At 42.6% G+C, this 18,819-nt stretch overlaps 1 protein-coding gene across 1 annotated transcript in view; it reads left to right on the top strand.

Annotated features, from left to right (window-relative positions):
- Positions 1-18,819, top strand: part of LOC115371141 (dystrophin-like) — a 251,782-nt gene that overhangs the window by 138,045 nt on the left and 94,918 nt on the right. The window contains 4 exon segments of the mRNA XM_030068315.1: positions 3,034-3,216; positions 4,990-5,124; positions 8,023-8,172; positions 17,715-17,876. Of these exon segments, the coding sequence (XP_029924175.1) occupies positions 3,034-3,216; positions 4,990-5,124; positions 8,023-8,172; positions 17,715-17,876 (630 nt within the window).

Below are 18,819 nucleotides of genomic sequence, written 5' to 3'. Positions count from 1 at the left end.
TGTAAGCTATAGTTCTGTAGTAGTAGACAGTAGTAGTCCAAGGTCCAGGGGAAGGGTGATGTGAAATTGGACCTCTGAACATCTCTGATTGGCCCAACATGGGATGCAAGCATCACCTTGCTGTTCTTTAAAAAATAAATTTGAGCAACTGCAAATGCTGTAAAGATCCTTCTGTCAGGAGATCCTTTGCCTAGCACTTGCAAGAAAAAACATCGCATCTTAATTTGTGACTTGTGCGCCGTGTCATTTAATCTCCGTCACTTTTCTGGAAACGCTGTTTACTCTTTTCAGCTTTTGCCTTTCATGCCACCTCAAACTCATTTGTCAAACTCTGCGTGTCTCTTCTCCAAAACCAAATGAAACACCACAGCGGCACACTGGTAAGTAATCATGGACTTAATGACAGCTTTGACATCTTCCATGTTTACCGCGTTGCTGTTGCCAGTCACACACAGAGAACGGCTCGACACCTCCCTCTTAAGTGGCGCTCACACTTGTCTTTTGTGTTCAAAACTTTCTGTATCTGAGGCTCTCTCAGTTTGGAAAAAGCTGATATGCCCATATTTATTGTGGCAAATGGATGAATCAGTTTTAGTTTGACCTCCTCTTTACTTGCATATAGTTTGCTGTTCTCAGGTGCGGTAGAAATGCGAATATACAAGAGCTTTACCACCTGAACCGTCCTCGAAGACTCAGGAACTTTTCCCTAGAACGTTTTGGTGGAAGAGAGCCATCGTTCTCCCTTTCTTTCATTCTCTCTCTCTCTCATTTCTGGTTGATTCTGGGTTCATAAAACCAGCAGCAGCCTGTCTTTCCACCGCCCACTCCTTCCCAAAATCTTTCTTAAAGCATTGTCTCTCGCTTTTAATCTTTCTTTTCTGCCCTGAAACGATGTCTTAAGCACTCTGGCTCAATTTCGCATCGACTTTTTCCTTGTTGCTTTCATGACTTTGTAATATGATGTATTTTTTAATTTAAATTAATTTTGCTATTTGCTTTGTGATATACCAAAAAAGCCCTGGCAATAGTAGTCCTCTTCCATTCATCCCGCAGACAACCAAGCATAGTGAAGTTGAAGTGATAGTGAAGTTGAAAATTAAAAATTGATTTCACCGTCTCTCTCTCTCTCTCTCTTGCTTTCTCGCTAATCGCTCTCCACCTCCTTTTTCTTCTCCCCGACTCTTTGGCTTCACAAATCTCTTGAGTGTTTTTTTTTTTCTCCTTTCTTTCTTCTCTCCTTTCTCTCTCTCCTCTCACCGTCTCCACGCTGTTTCCCAGTTCGTGCTCTGGGCTTAAAGGAAACTCCATTCGTAGATTTGTTCATTCATTTGGTTCTCTAATCCTCCTCCACCATCCTCCCCTTCTCTCGCTCCTTCTCTTGGTCGGAAAAGTATTAGCTGCACTCTTTCATTCATTGATTCGTTCACTTACTGGTTCTCTCTGTCTCTCTCTTTCTCCTCACTCAGTGGCTTTGTCAACAGAAGATATATCGATCCATTTGTTCGTGCATCCATCCCTCCATCCGTTAAGCTCTCTCTTTCTTTCTCTCTACCTCCACTTCCTCCCTCTCTTGCTCTTTATCTTTTACAAACCATCTCTCTTTCCCTCACCGTTCAGCTGACTTTGAAGAGCTCCACCGATACGACAAGGCTCATGATCGCACGCGTACAAAGCATCAATTAAACCTGAGGTGGCTTTCGCCGCGTTTCATTTTTTTTTTTGTTGTTGTTGAGAAAGCGCTGCCTCAACCACATTTTGTGCTGATAACAGAGAGGTTTCAGGAGGTGTAAATACCCTCTGGTGGCCAATTGTAGGTCCACAACACCTGAAAAGAGCTGATTACAAATGTAAACTTGGAACTCAGCAGTGTGGATACAGGCACGGTTCACTTCTGTGCTGTTTTCAACTCGAGATTCATCATTTCACCGCTGATATTGTTGGATGATTTTGTGTTAAGATCACATCAGCTTGTTAGCTATAGCTCAATGTATGGTCTAGTTTTTGTCAGTGAAACATCACGGTCTGATTTCCACATCCGATTGGTGCAGGTTTCATGTTACGGGGCTTGCTGGGCCAAATCACTGCGGATCTTTTCTTTATGTGTTGTATTAAGAGGGAAACTGTCTTCTCGTTTTCATTTTTGAGGGCACGCCGTTTTGAGTCATTGACAAATGTAAAGAGGCTGTCTTGGTTTGTTTGTGTACATATTTCATTCAGCGTTAGCCTAATGGAGCGGGGCCCACATGAAGTTTGCGCCCCAGGGTCCCATGGGCTTGTGATCCGGCCCTGGTGGCGAGAAGCTTGTGTCTGGTTGCTGCATATTTATATTAAGCTGCTTCACTAAATAAGCTTCAGTAAGCAAAAACCAACAGTTTGTTCAGATTAACTGAGCTGAGTGTGATATAGTAGAGGCTGGCACTTAAAACTCTGTTATAGTAACCCAAATTTAAAAAGCAGATCAATATTCATTTTTCCTTCAAATGTTGCTGGGTTGACCCACACCCACACCAGGACTCACACAAGAAATCTGTCTTTCTAGCTCGGTTGTGAAATTTCAGCATTGTTCGTGCCACAGCCAGTCGTGGGGTGCACCTGCATGATGGCGCCAGCTGTTCGATTTATGATGCAGATGCAAAGCTGCTGCATGAAAACGATGGTCGTACAATGCACACTTCACTTCCATAACAACATAACGCTCTGGTAATGATGATGTTATGTACAATAGACAGGTTACACACAGATATTACCAACAATTAATGCATGCTTGTATATTGAGCTTAAAAAGACAGTGCTGTATTCTGCCTAAAAGTTTGAGAAAGCACTTTTTCAGAAGCTGCATCTCGATGAGAAAACACAGAGTTGTAAATGTTGGGCTCGCTTGTTTGGATGTGATACCCTCTTGGACTGGACTGGACACTTTGGCTGGCATCTCTTAACAACTGGGACCCCCTGCTGTCCATGAAAAAAAAAAAAAATGAATCAACTATCAATTATGGATCTCTCTCTCCATCTGTCTCTCTCTCTCTCCCGCAGAGGGCCCAGGAAGAGGTCCACTCCAAGGAGCTGAAGGTCAAACTCCTGACCGACAGCGTCAACAGTTTCATCGCCAAGGCCCCGCCGACGGCCCACGATGCCTTGCGCTCGGAGCTGGACGTGCTGACGGCCAACTACCAGCGTCTCTGCAGCCGCCTGGACGGGAAGTGCAAAACTCTGGAGGTACAGCACCTGTTTGTCTGTCTGTCCTTCCATCTGAGGCCTCTGTTCAGCGTGCTTTCCATTCTAAATGCGGAAAACAACCGAACAACAATAAATGGAATTACGAGTTGACCCGACTCCCCCTCATATGTATTCACCGTGAGGAGCGGGAACCAGCAGAGGCCTCATGTTAGGACAATTTGTCAGCGTTCAGAAATAAAAGAATTATTAATGTTATTTGGATAACCTTGCGCTGCTTAGCTGAGCTCAAAATACACTGGGAAAAAAAATTAAAAAGACATGAAGAAATGGGGAGTGTGCGCGTGTGTATGTGTGTGTGTGTGTGTGTGAGTGAGTGTGTGTCAGGAGTACCCAGGGTAATGAGGCCCTCACATATTATGTCAAGGCCAAGGCTATAAGGCTCACATACATCAGTGATAGCCCTGGAAGGCATACGGGCATGTGTATGTGGGCATGAGTGTGTGTGTGTGTGTGTGTGTGTGTGTGTGTTTCAGAAGCTGTATCTATTATGGATGAGCTAAGGTGAAGCAGGGTTAGCCAGACGGTGTTTACTCAAATCGTCTCAGGCTCCTCTCGAACATTTTGAATGCCGCCTCGGACCTTAAGGATGCTCAGCTGAATGGGGGGAAAAATGCAAATACGCAAAAAAAAAAATTCAGCGGTATCACACGAAGGTTTTAAAGTGCCTGTCGGTCGCCTTAGCTGCCGCTTGATTAAGAAATAATGCATTAAACAGTGACGGAAGCGCATATCGCATAAATAACGACGCCTTATTGCACCGCGGAGGAAAAGAAGCTGTCCTTGGACGCTCGGAAGAGTTTTCTGTAAAATATCTCTCCGCTGCTTTTTGAAAATTACGTTGCCACTTCCTGGGTTTTACGGCTGTTAGTCGCCACATTAGGATACCGCCCAATTAATTGTTGTATATTTGCATTTGGGCAGCATGAAATTCACTCCACACTAATCAAAGCCTTCATTTAGAGAGCTTCATTTAGAGAGTCTGCTCAATTACCTCAGCCCACCTGATGGCAGTGCTCCTAATGGAAACGCATGCATGAAATACTCCGATGCCAAATAAATGTTCGAAAATATTCATCTTCGTAAGTTATTTAGTCTCAGGCTCATTATTAAAATCTTGTTTTTTTTTTAACAAGGTAAAACAAATGTGCCTGTGGGATGAGATAATGCCGCTTATTTCCAATTGTAAATAAACTTGCTTGAGTGTCGTTTTCGTGATCTGCCTCGTTTCAACATATTTATACATTTATGAAGACATCCATAGCTGCGTTGGTTTGTTAAATCTCGGCGGGTCTTTGTAATACCAGTTTAAAATCGTTTTTTTTTTTTTTTTTTTTTTTAAAGCTGCTTCAGTGTGAATCTTTACCATGCCTCAAGATCAGGCTTTAATGTTAACTCCACATCCTGCACCTCATCTTCCATCATTTACTTTCTGTCTTTAATCTCTATCACCACACTCTTCTCCCTCCTCCTTTGTCCTCACACCGCCTTCTTTTCTCCTCGGCTTCCCTTTGTGTCAGTCTCCCCTCTCTCGTCTCTTTCTTCTCTGCTCCTTCTGCTTCATTTTGTCGAGAGGTAATCACCCCAGCGCCTCGGTATTCTCGGCACTTCACCTTTACGTGGAGAGAAAGCACTGCTTCTGTCAACAGACGTTTAATATCAGCAATCATCCATCCATCCCGTGTCTCTGCCTCCCTCTCTCTCTCCGTCTCATTTTGATTGTGTGTTGTTGTGATGTTTGTCGGCGCTTTCCAGGAGGTGTGGGCATGTTGGTGTGAGCTGCTGTCCTACCTCGAGCAGGAAAACGCCTTCCTGGATCAGCTGGAGCAGAAACTGGATGAGACGGAAAACCTCCAAGGGGGAGCGGAGGAGCTGCAGGAGGCGCTGGATGTGAGTACGAAGACGAGGCGAAACTCAGTGAACTGACGCCAACTTAACCCTCCTATTATGTATATTAATCAATGTTTAACGTCTCTAAATAAATGCTTAACATCATTTTTTTTGCTTCATATTTTATGACTTTTCCTAATTTAATGGATACTATCTTGGAATCATGAAATTCACATGATGATATGTTTTCAGTGTCCTGTACGCATTTGTACGCATCGGTGGTGTTTGGGGTCAATTTGACCCCAGGCTGTTTTAGGTGTAAAAACACCATTTTACACACATTTGTTTTGGTTTTTTTGATGATACTGAGGTCACTATAACATGCAATTTGATATTCTTCATAAAAGTTCCCTCTGCTTTAGGGCCCTAACCTAACATAACCATACCTGAAGTAGTACGGGAACCACTGACATGGGTGGATATGGGGGGAGATATTGGGGAGGGGAAAACATAATACCTATGAGAACTTTGATATTTTCTGCGCTGTGAGGGTGGGGAAATATGGTTCCCATGAGGACATGAGGATAGTTCCCACCACATGGGGGAGGAGCAAACATATAAATGCTTGCACAGCAGCCTTCTAGATCATTTCTGTTGTTGCTCTGTGTAATCTCACTTTATGCTCTCTCTCAGTTGAATATGAGCACTAAGCAAAGGTTTTCTGCCAGTGAGGTTTTGTCACAGCTCTTTGACAGTGAAAGTGACACAGAGGAGAATGTGTCTGAGACAGAGGATCATGTTGAGGAGGACCCTGGTTATGAGGCATCCTCTGATGAGAATGAAACCCTCAGTTCTGACCCTCCTGTTGTCTCTCACCCACCAGCAGACACGTTACCTTCCAAAAATGGAGAGGTGTCATGGTCCCTCTCCCCACATGAACAACAGGGTAGACTCAGTACTGCTAATGTCATCAAAATGGTTCCAGGGCCCAGCAGATATGCTGTCAGCCATGTCCAAGACATAAAATCAGCATTTGAGCTCTTTGTAACACCATAAGTTGGAAAGGAAATACTTGTGATGACAAACTTAGAGGGGAGGTGTGTGTGTGGGGACAGTTGGAAAGACTTGGATGTGACCCATTTGCAGGCCTACATTGGGTTACTCACTCAGAAGTTGTGTTTCTTTTTCCTGGGGTCAAATTGACCCCGAACATAAGGCATGTTACTATCCTTGATAATAGAAATTGATTTTCTTTCCAAATGTTACAAATAACAGAAATCTGTTCTTAGAAATATTATTAAGCCATTAAAACACCAAAAATATATTTCTTTCCAATTTTAGGTCAATCAGTGAGATTTTATGGTGATTTGCATATTTTTCCATAGTCGCGTAATAGGAATACTGGATGTATAAGTGGGGGTGGGGGGGAGTTATGTTTTATTTAAAGGGCTATTTAGGTCGTCAACAAAGAAACCTAAAGTACCTGACACAAAAACTTTGGTAAAAATTTTAATTATAATAATTTTGTTGAGGTTTAAACTGCTGGGGTCAAATTGACCCCAAACATAAGGGGTGTTAGTAAAATTTGAACATAACAGGAGGGTTAAGACAAGCATCCCTCAGAAATATTGCATCTCCAAAAATCTCCTTTTTTTTTAGGGAGCGAGGGATACCTTTTTGATTTTCAGCTCCAAAGCGTATGCATCCAGTTTTCAGCTCGGGCCCAAGGCTAAGAAGCATTTTCATTTTTCATTTTTACATTTACATTTTAGTTATCGAGTCAACACTTTTTACCCAAAGTGACTTTCGGGGAGTGCAGCCATTGAATCAGCTCAACGTCCTAGATTGGTGAAATTACAAGCCACAGGTCGTGAAGAGTGAAAGGATCTGACCTGACCTGATAATATTCTTGTGACCACCGAGCGATTATGAATGAGAGCGGCACTAGAAAAGGAAATAAATTCCGGGCTAAGGGGAAAGATAAAGAGCTAGAGAGCTAAGGAGAGGGATTTTCTTTGATAGAAATTACAGGAAGTGGAGGAGAGTGGATGTCACTCAGCAGGGGAAGGGTGATGTGAGGTACTTCTTGAAAAGCACAGTTCTTATCCGGAGATGTGAGGGAGGCGGCGTTAGTGGACTTTGTGAGGAAAATAAGGACAACGGCGGGGTCGCAGCTCTTGGATGCTGATGTGTTACAAACAGGCCAAAAGCAGAGAGAGAAGCATTTTCCAAAAAAGTTTCTTCTCATGTAATGTGCTCTCTGTACTTTACAAATTAGATAAGGGTGGCCATGCCGGCGTTAACCCCAAATCCAGTGGGAGAGATAATGCAAAAGGCTTGGTTGTTAGCCTCATCCAGTTAATTTGCTTAACTGTGCTGGTTCACATTCCCTTAGATGTTACATCCAGGGTTTAAAAAACCTTAGGCGTTGTGTCATCTTTATGTTACAGGACAGAGCGGTGGAAATGCAAAATGCCCACCCACTCTCAGTCGTGTTTTTTAACGCAAAACAACGTATTGATATCGGATGGACACCTTTTGGGAAATAGATGTGAATAACTGTGAAGTGCTAAGGTTGGAGGAACAAGGGCTAATTGACCTCTTTTAGCTCCTACATGTCGTTTATCTCGTGCTCTTATCCAGAGCATAATTTCAGACACGCTTCTCCTACGTTATCATCAGCCGCCTTGAATCAAACCCATTTTCCACAATATATGTGCGAGCTTTCTCTCTGAGGGCCCGTATCGCATTATCACTGACTCAACAAGCCGCCTGATTGGCAACTTTTTCCGGGGTGAGTCCAGTTAATGGATTGCACCAAGATGAACTCTTTCTGAACTCCAGAAAATGTACAAGTGGTAAGTCAGGCGAGGATAGCTGAGGTAAGGTCGGAGAAATGCATAAGTTACTGAATTGACGATTTTGTGCGTGTGTGTGTGTGTGTGTGTGTGTGTGTAGAGTCTGGAGGTTCTCTTGCGGCACCCAGAGGACAACAGGAACCAGATTCGGGAGCTGGCGCAGACGCTGATGGACGGAGGAGTTTTGGATGAACTGATACAGCAAAAGCTCGACGCATTCAACACACGATGGGATGAACTCATGGCTAGGGTAAGACACACACACACTCACACACACACACACACACACACAGATAGAGGCTGGAGAGGGCTTGTGATGCACACGTACACATACAGAATGCAGACCATGGTTTGCGTTCTGCAGGGAGCTAATGCTTGTTTGATTCAATAATCATTCCTGGGGTAACAACTCATTTCTATTCCATATCTGACTGCAGTGCAATTTTTGCTTCAATTCAGCGTGATTCACTTTTTTTTATTCAATTTCCATAAGTGGATTGCCGTGAACAATTGATTACCTCTGAGAACATAATTATTACTCCACTGCAACAGTTAATGCCACAAACTGAGAAAAGAAAAGAATCTCATTAAAAGCCCTTTCAGGAGTTTTAAAGGAGAACAGCAGTCAGTGAAAATATTCCTGCATGTTCTTCCTGCGGCCAAGGGCGGCTCAGTCGGTATTTGAAAGCTCGGTTCCAAAACAGTCACAATCCACTTTGTGAAAAGCCATTACTCATTAAGGTCATCATTCAGAATCAGTATAAAAGAGCCTGTGAACACGGTCCCATTGAACCAATCAAGGACTTAACTTACCTACTTTTCTTCAAAGAGCGCTTGAATTTATTATAATTTTGCGCTTTCATCAGACATCACATGCCTCACGTGGTTTGCACATTCCTCTTAGCGCTCTTACAAACCGCCATCACAATGTGCAACGCTGCCCTCGACTGATACTGCACCCCCGATCCCAAACCAGCACATTAATGATCATGAAGCACCTTCTTTTTCCACTGCTATATTCAATGCCTCTAATTTTTATAGTAATATCTGCTCTATTTGCAGTCTAGTTTTAGGTTTTTAGTATTTTAGCATACCTTGTTTTTCTCTTTATCATGATCTATTGTCATCTATCTGTGTATTTGCAGTATCTGTCTACAGTCCTAGTATTTAAGCCGTGTCATCAGAGAGAGGAACTCCATTAGACGATGAATGGCACACTGATTATGTGCACCAACAGAAAGTTAGCTTTTATATCCAATTGAGCTATTATTTTTTTCATTCAGTTTTAGCATGTTCTCTGTATGGAACAAGTGACTTTTTCCTAAATAATTACATGGCAGGTTTTAACTTGAGTTCCCTGGTTTTTGGCTTTTGAAGAGAGATGTTCATGATCACAAATATGAATTGAGCTGACTTCAAACTTTAGGAAGAGCAAGTATATATTCTGAAACTGGATAACTGGCATTTCTCTCTAAAAACAAAACAAAACAAAACAAAAGCTCCATGGACTGATGCGAGTTTGTTTCCTAGCTGAAGTACTGCTGCTTTGTCTTCCTCTTCCTGCTGCTCCTCTTCTTCTACAACACACTGCATTTCTTTTTAACTCCTCCTTCAACTCTTATCCCTCTTCCTCCTTGTGGGATTCATCCGAGGTTTCACTACAATATCAGTAAAGGCCCTTATCTTATCGAGATAACTTATCATCACATTATTTTTTGTTGGTTACAGCTTCACCTATATTATATTCAGCACCCAAACACTTGTCATCAGTCTCTGGTGTCACATGCCAGCGTTTTCTGTGTGTAACCACACAGAGGAAAGAAGACACTGTTATGTGGTCATTTGTAGTTACGCTGCAAATCCCTGTCCTTGGCCTCAGGGGCCTCCTGTCAGTAGTCTTTATAAAACAAAACAGGTAAACAGCTGTGAAATGCCTGCTCGCAGTGATTGGTGTTAATTCCTTTATACGCCAAATAAGTGTCAACTTCCACCGCTGCTCCAAGGTTTGATAAATGTGAAGTGCACTGCACAAATCGCCGTCGCCACAAGTCATTTTGTCTCATATTCAGTGTTAAAATCTCGTTCCTCTTGAAGCAAAATAATAAATCTGCTAGTGGCATGAGATAATTCCACTTGGGTCCAATGCTAATCGACTTGTTTCCAGAACGGTGAAGGACAGCCAGCCGCCCAGACACAATTAACAAACAGCAGCACATCACATTTGTAACAGCACAAGGATTTATGGTAGGTTATATGTGATGTAACACTCGTGTAACTCCAGAGGAGCTTCTGGTTGTCCATCTCCCAAACCATCCGCTGCCTGAGTAACACGCTGCAGCACTAAGGAGGAAGAGGCAGACGTTCATTAGACAGTGGATAGACTGAAGTTCAAAGAGCTGAGATGTGGCCTTTGGCAGGGTGATTTTAGAGTCGATTTAATCCAGGTGAGTCCAAGCCCCACAAATTTTTCCAAGCAGGGTTTAGGTGGCACCTCTGATCATTTACCTCGTCTTTTATCTGTGCACACGGTGAGACGGTTAATTAACAGCAACACCATTTATGGCCGCCTTCGACAGTGAAATCACTCCCGACTCAAAATCCACCTGAAGTTTTTGTCCCTGGTCCACAGGTTGAAGCAGCTGTGTGAGACCCTCCATCATCAAATTCATGAGAGAACACTGTATTTTATGAACACTGCACTGCCTTTCTGTATTCATAGATGGAATTGGAATAGATGGATTTCATTCTCTGCCTGAAAAGTCCCCCTTTCTTGACCTGATAAAACATGCACTTTTGAGAAAAACCCACACACAAGCCATCAAAGTCTGCATTAATTCATCCATTAATCCATAAAAGGCTATGGATTGTGACTGTTGCGCAGTGCCAGCTGCTTGTTATTATTCAGTCTTTGAAGATTTCTTGAAATCACTGTCTTATGCTTGCCTTTGTTGTCCATCCGATGACATTTGATAGAGTTTTAAAAAAGCAATGCATTCACTCACTGACAACACAGACATGAGATGAGCAGCACAGTGCGGGTCATGCGTTCAGAGCTGCATGTGTGTGACAGTGACAAAGAGGCCTAATATCGTATTTAACACAAACTTGTGTGAAGGTGAGGGGCCTTCCTCTGGAGATGGACTCTGCATATTGCAACACGTCCACAAAACTCCACTGCTGTTGGCATTTTTTTGCTGGGAAATGTAGACACAGATACAGTTTTGCAGTTTCGCGGATTTTTTTTCGTGCAATTTTGCATGCTTTTTTTTTTTTTTTTTTTTTACAGCGCATTGTGTTCTGCGTCCTGATTGGCTAAGGGAGAGCCCGCGCATTGTGTTCTGCGTCCTGATTGGCTAAGGGACTGTAGACCATTGTCAATCAATCTCAGTGCAGTACAGAATGCGTTCAGCTTGCCAAATTTACATAAATCTTCGATCGCTAGCAGTGTGACTCTGAAGTGCTGTATGTTTGCAAAGATTTGAACTTTGAGAGTTTAAACAGAGAGAAAAGTGAGAAAATGTTAATGCCTGTCTGAGAAAAGTGTATAAAGTGTGTAGTGAGGGGTTTTACAGCCTTAAAACATCTAGAATAATTGTAAAAAATAAAGCTGACTACTTCGCGGATTTCGCCTATTGCGGGTTATTTTTAGAACGTAAGTCCCGCGATTAACGAGGGACCACTGTACTGAACATTTAGTCTAATAAAATAACAGACACCTCATGCAGATACCATTTATATAACTCATTCTCTGGTGTCCTAAAACTTCAACCTTCAACCCCGCCGGTCATTACAAATGCATGCTGCACGGCCAAGCTTTATTCAAACCCTCAGAACTTTACTTTAAAGTCTAGTTGAGATCCAAAGGTTCCCAGAGACGCCACACACGTCCTGCTAAACTACAGGGAAATGAGACATCGAGATATTTTCTATTTGATGTAACGTTGCAGCCATGAAACAGTGGTATCTTGGCTTTGAGTCATTCACTCAATATCAGTGTGATGTAGCTTCAGTGAAGCGCTGCAGCCAGCAGATACCCAACACACAAGTGGCATTGTTGTACAATGTTGAAATAAATGTGTTTTTTTTAACTTTGAAGCTACTTAAAGGGGAATTTTAAGGGAAGTTAAAATGGTTAATATCCAGTCTCTTCCTTTGCCTTCCTCTCAGCTTCCTTTTCCTCCTTCCCTCTCATCTTCCTCCTCCTTTCTCACCCTCTTGTGGTGATCCTCAATGACTATGTGACAGATTAGACACACACACACACACACACACGCTCTGTCTCGCACACACACATACTCATTGCCCGCTGGGTTGATCCCCTTTCACAATAGCACCAGATTAATGTTCTCCTTGCAGCCTGATAAGCCAGCCTTTGTTTGTCTACCCATCAGAGACAGTTGTGCGCGTGTGTGTGTGTCTGTGTCTGTGTCAGTATGTGTGTGTGTGTGTGCGTGTGTGTGCATGAGGGTGTGTCATATTCTTTTATTTCTGAGTTTCTGTGTTTTTCAAGAGGCATTGCCTTTGTGTGTATTGCTGTGTCTGTGTGTGTGTGTGTGTGTGTGTGTCTTTGGAAGCTTTACAGAGGCTCCTGTGCGTCCCGTGTCCTTTATTCCGCTGTGTGTGTCACGCGTGTTTGTGTGAGGTGAAGTCGCGCGGCTCTGAGCCAAGTTCGTTTGGGGGCTATAAAGGCAAAGAGCCGGCGGAGCTGAAAGCCGCGATGCGAATGCTTCTGAGCATCTCTGGAAAGACACACAGAGAATCAAAAACACACACAAACCAAAATATCACACCTGCCTCTTCCTTTAATCTTTTTTTCCCCTTCATTTTGTTTTTGTTCCTAAGGGGCTATTTAGTGGGATTTTTTTTTTTTTTTTTTTTTTTTTTTTTTGGCAGTTTACTGTTTTTTGACGAGAGCTAAGCGATGCTGTGAAAACTCTGCTTTTAGTTTTGTGTCTCGTTTGACAGACTTCTCATTCTCCAAAGTAAACCTTTTGCAGCCCGTTTAAAAGCATTTAAAAGGAAAAATCCACCCTAAATCAATTTAGCACTGTGCTATTAAACCTCTGCTGGTGATGTGCCTCGCATCTCCGAGCCCATATCCTCCCAAAGTCAGCTGGCCATTTGCAGTTGACATGACATCAGGCTGAGTTATTTCCAGTGGACTTTAACAGCAACAATCTTGTCAGCCCTCTAAAAGGTGAATCATTAGGGTTTGGCTCCCAAATCAAAAAGCAAGGGCTTCTCACTCAGTATTTTTGCACTTACATTCAGCGATCATGCATGGAAGAAACCAGCCACTGCAAAAAAAAAAAAAAAAAAAAAAAAATCTATCTTGACGTACTTTCATTTCATAGTAGTCACTTTTTTACAAGTATAATATGAGCAGTGTAAGGCAGATCAGACCGCAAGTAAACAAGTTGATCAGCAATGGAAACAAGTGAGATTATCACAGTTTTGATTATTGAATATGAGACTGAATTACTTGTTAAGATGGAAATTTTTGCAGCGATCATGGAAGAGACGTGGCACTTTGACCACAATTTTTTTTGTTGTTGTTGTTTTTTTTGCTGTTTCTACTCTACCTCTATCACTGAATGAACCATATTCACACCCGGTCTCTCGGGATTGCTGAAAGCTTTCTGGGAAAACTAGGAAATCACTAAAGTGGAAGCAGGTGAGGCAGGTTCATGGAAAACAAGTACAACAACACAGGAAATCTGAACACTTCACTGCAAAATAACTCCTGCAATGCACTGAAGATCGCAGAGTGGTGATATCTATCAGGGAAACAGTTTTCTAAGAGTGGCTTTTTTCCTTGAAATCCGTTCAATCGGCCATGTTGACAGCATTTTCAGTCGGCATTGTCAGTTCAAACCTGACATGAAAGGTCTGAGCAGGTCTGCGACTGCACCAGTGATTGTGCTATCAGTCTAGTCAAGGCCCAGCATTGTGACCGCTAATAACTTTTCTTCAACTTTATTGCAGAAATATCTGATGAATTAAGGTGTATTCATTCCACAAGGGAATCTGTTGTCGTTACCGTGATACCGCAATCATCTGAAAGCACATTCATGTTTTTCGTGACCCTCGATTGAATAAAACTTGTTCAAGACATGCATTTTTTTTAATAGATAAAAAAAAAGCATAGTCGAATGTAAAGGTTTTTTTTCCCTCAGTGCTTCATGTTATCTTAAGCTAACTCCTCAGGCCGACAAAGTTTGACCTTGAGGTAAATTGAGTGCTCAGAACCTGTGCAGAGCAGACTTTGGCTGCCAGGACGTTTTAATGATTTGATTTGAGCACAACACAGGGACTCTTTGACCAAACAGCCCGGGAAGCCGCTTTGATGCAGCCGACGCTTCACGGCTTTAATGATGAAGTCTGGATTTGATTGAAGCCCTGTTGTTTTTTTGGGGGGGTTTTTTCTCCCCAATCGACGCATCGGGAGCATTTTTGCTGATATTCTGTAGCATTGTCATTCTCCCCATTGAGTGGCACAGACACCAACCGAGACCGCCTGCACTCCGATTATTCATCAATCTGTTTGTTATGAAACTTACATAACAAATCATTAACAGAATGACAGATCAAATCTCTTGCTGGATTAGTGGGCCTCAATTATCCCCAATCTTTTTTTTTCTAGTAATGCTGACTTTAGCATTCCTCCTTGACATTTTGATCATCTTGTGCCATATTTGTATGCATGAAATCATTTTAATAGGGACAGAACCGCAAAGAAATATGCCAAGCAACCATCTGTTGCATTGTATCTCAGTATTGTAAATAATTCATTTATCACTGATGTTGATGTTGTCACTGATCATTTTGTGTTGCAGCTGCTGATAACTAGTATTCTGCATTTGACATCTATCAAACCAAAAACAGACGCAGATGATGTATTTGCATCTATTTGCTACAATTAAAAAGCCCATCATGTGACAAAAAAACTCTCCCCTGAAACCCCAAATGAAAAAAGGTCCTTTATATGTTTTGTAGCTCTTACTACTTATTTAGTGATGTGGGAAACTTTGGATACAATCTGCCTTTAAAGGACAGTGTGAGTCTAATTTTAACTTACAGCCTCTCTACGAGATGTTTACATTCATTGCTTTTGATGATTCTTATATTCATGTAATACCTTTGTAGATTTTTTTAACATTTATTTAATTTGATTTACTTTGAATTTATGCACATTTCAGTGCTGAAACTACCTTGAGTTCTAGCAAAGGATAAATGAAAGTGTATAGTAACAGAAAGACCATATTATGATGGACATTTCCATTTTGGTCACACATGAGTACACTAACACAATGATAACACAAAAGGAAGCATATTTTTACAAGATAATTGAGGCATTTTGTTTACTGTGGTGGATTGCATTACTCAGGCGTTTGTTAGTCATTCGTCTGTGCGAGATGCATTTCACAGCAGAGGGAAATGAATGGCAGCCAATGACTTCTGCAGAAGGCAGGAAAACAGACATATAAACCGATGAAAGACAGAGACAGCCACAACCTCCATGATTTTCACAAGTTTTAATTTACCTAAACAACTAATTTACTCAAATGTAATGGACAAATTAAATGAATAAATGTTATGAGCAAAGAAAATAAAATTTGATTGCCGGTTTTATTGACTTGTTATGTAGCTGCGGTCATGGAGAAAACATCTATCATATGGCACTGAATAGCCAGCATCTGGTATTTAATAAAAGGCCAGCATTGGCAGACCAATAAGCAACCTGCCATCCTGTCAAACATAAACCATTTCTTATTTGTTCAGCTGACTTTAACAGTGGACCACGAGTACGGGTGTCATTTTCAAATAAAATTCACCAGTCTAGCAAATCTTATTAATTTCTTCAAACCTTTTTTTTTCATCCATGAATAACTTAATGTCCATGATTCACCAGTAGTACATAGATCCAAGTGATAAGTGAGTGAAATTGTCTAAATAAGGCGAGAGAATAAGGATTGTGTTTATTCTACTTGAACGTCTACTTTGAAACATGGAGACGAATCCCGAGCTCACATGCAAAATGTTGTTTTACATCTCTGTCTGCACTTCCTCTGATCAAAGAGTCGTGTTTGCCATTCTAATTTTAGTCCTTTGTAACAGCTGAAAACCAGCGCCAGGAAGGCCGGTGCGGAAAAACGCTGCATTTGCTTTGCCGAAGGCGTTTCCAGCCAAGGCAGTTCCGCAAATAGTGATCGTCTATCTCCCTCACTCGCAACCGCTACGTTTGTCTGTGTGTGTGCGTGAAATAAGTAATCTGCGTCTCTGTGTGTGAAATAAGTAATAAGGGGAAAACTGAGTGTTTAATGAGAATATGTATTCATGAGCCGACAATTGCCAGGGAAATGGAGTACATTGCCACTGGGAAGGTTGTTATCAATGTTTGTCTAAATATTTAATCTCACTCAAGTTCACATTTCATAAATTATACTACAAGGAATGAGATGGGAATGTGCAAAAAAGGCCACCTGACACATTCACTGGTGCCATTAAGAGTGTTGTGAGGCTGGGTGGAGGTGTGTGTGTGTGTGTGTGTGTGCATGTGAGGGAGTGTGACATGAGCGTTAGGCTGGCTCAGAGCTATACATAGCACCTTTATCCTGTGGATTAGTATGCTCACCTGTATCTCAATGCACACACACACACACACACACACACACACATGCTCTCGCTCTGTCTGTCACACCGAGACACACCCCCACAGGTTGATGATGTCATTGTTCACTCTGTTTCCTTCACCGTCCCGGGTTCACGCTGTTAATCTTGTCGGTGATCCCCAAGGGAGACGGAGGAAGACAGACAGAGAGAGAGAGAGAGAGAGAGGGGAGAAAACATTTTGATGGTTGCTAGGCGCCCGCTGCTCCATTGACAAAAAATTGTGAAGGACATCATTGGTTATTGTTGTTGTTAATGACGACGGCAGCGTTGATGCGGTGGGTCGGGCACAGACACAGCGCCAGAGAGAGGCCTCGGAGTCCTTCCTACAAGAGGGTACACATAGGACTACTTACTGTGTGTGTGTGTGTGTGTGTGTGTGTGTGTGTATGTGCTCATGTATCTTGACATCAGCAGAGTGTACGTAAACGTGTGTGCTTGTGCATTTGTGTTTGTGTGAGCGCTTGTCACAGGAGATATCTCAGTTGAAATTGCTCCATTTCTGCACGGAAGCCATTTTGACCTGCGCACCCTAGAAAATGAACAGTTATTAATTGTAATGGGGACACTTAAATGAAAGGCAGGGATGATTCATTATGCGCATAATCTCGCACGTATCCCGAAACCGCAAACAGCCTTGACTAGATTCATTTGGTGTCTGAGTTATTAAGAGTCAGTGAGTTTTGAATTCGTCCTCCGAGTGAAGTAGCGGGTTTCCTTTGGAGTTAAATACAGCATAAAAAGAAGATGAATCAGTCCTCACACGGACATATTGTGGAGAAGATATTGTTTTCAAGGTTTGGGGTTTTTTAATATATATGCATTACAGTCCAGAACCATACCCTGCATCTAAGGTGTGTGTGTGTCTGTGACTGAAATGCCCCTTTACCTTATCCAGAAAAAATGGCCATCGCCAGGTTAGTGTAAATAATTTATGGAGTTTATATGCGTCAGTACAAAAACTGAATAATTGAGTATCAACACTAGAGGAATGTTTATGTGCTTATAATCAAAGTTGCGGATCTGCTCCCTCCAAGGTGCTGGACATCCTGCATTTAGAGTTGGTGTGTCCCTCCGTGTGTTTTTTGGGGTGTCGCTAAAGGCGTTGACCTGTTTCCCCAGGCGCTGCGCAGGCAGAAGGATCTGGAGCAGAGCGTCCAGCTGGCCCAGGAGAACGACAAGACGCTGAGGCTGATCCAGGAGTCTCTGGCCAACACCGACCGCCACCTCACCGCGTACCTGACCGACCACATCGATGCCCAGCAGATCCCGCAGGAGGCTCAGGTATCAGCCGTCTGTGTGTTTTTTTTGTATGTGTTTCCATCATCTGGTGAGTCACAGGGTCAAAGTCCTGTTTCCGACGCCTTTCCACGGCTCCGAGAAGGGGAAATGCTGATGTGGACATTTATACCACACCGGATCTGAATGGATCTAAGTGGATCATGCGGACTTAACTGGACATGAGAAAACATAGTGAGATCTGCACAGACCCAGCAAGTTGCGGCTTTAAGTGAATCATCGTGACATAACATGACTAGATCTGACTAAGCATGACTCAACGTGATCAAATCCACCTGGATGCAGCTGTTCAGGACCAGACCTCACTACATATAACCGGAAATGTCCAGACCTGGATGAACAACAAAAATCTGACTAGGCCTATGAAGGACTGAGTTGATCTGACCAGACCAGACAGGATCTACCTGGAACTGGAACTGTTCAGACCAGATGGGGCTTGCTCCACCTGCACCCAACAAGACCTAACTAGACCTGACAAGAACAAACAAGAGCTGACTAAATTTGGTCAGAACTGACTAGACGTCACCAGACCTTGCTGAAACCAGCGGGACGCAACTGGTACCAGTAACACCCAAGAGGAGTGGAACTGACCTGACCCACGTAGACCCAACTGAACCTAATCCATCCTATCTAGAGCTGACTAGATCCTAGCCAGACTGAATGAGACTGAACTCAACCTAATCCTTCTTCAAGCCAGACCCTAACCAAAACCAGCTGGACCCAACTAGACCTAATCAGGCATAGCTGGACCTATCGAGACCCTGACCGAGCCCAATTTGACCCAACTAAACCTAGCTAGGCTGTTATAAAACTGACCTACACCCTAACCAAATCTACCCAGACCCAAATAGATCCAACGTGACCTAATCAATCCTAACTAGACCCAGCTACATTTTGCTGCACCTAGATTTAGTCGGACCTGACCAGA

Source organism: Myripristis murdjan, chromosome 2, assembly GCF_902150065.1.
Source record: "Myripristis murdjan chromosome 2, fMyrMur1.1, whole genome shotgun sequence".
NCBI classification, from domain to species: domain Eukaryota; kingdom Metazoa; phylum Chordata; class Actinopteri; order Holocentriformes; family Holocentridae; genus Myripristis; species Myripristis murdjan.
The sequence above is the reverse complement of the archived record's forward strand: the minus strand, read 5'-3'. Positions and strand labels throughout refer to the sequence as shown.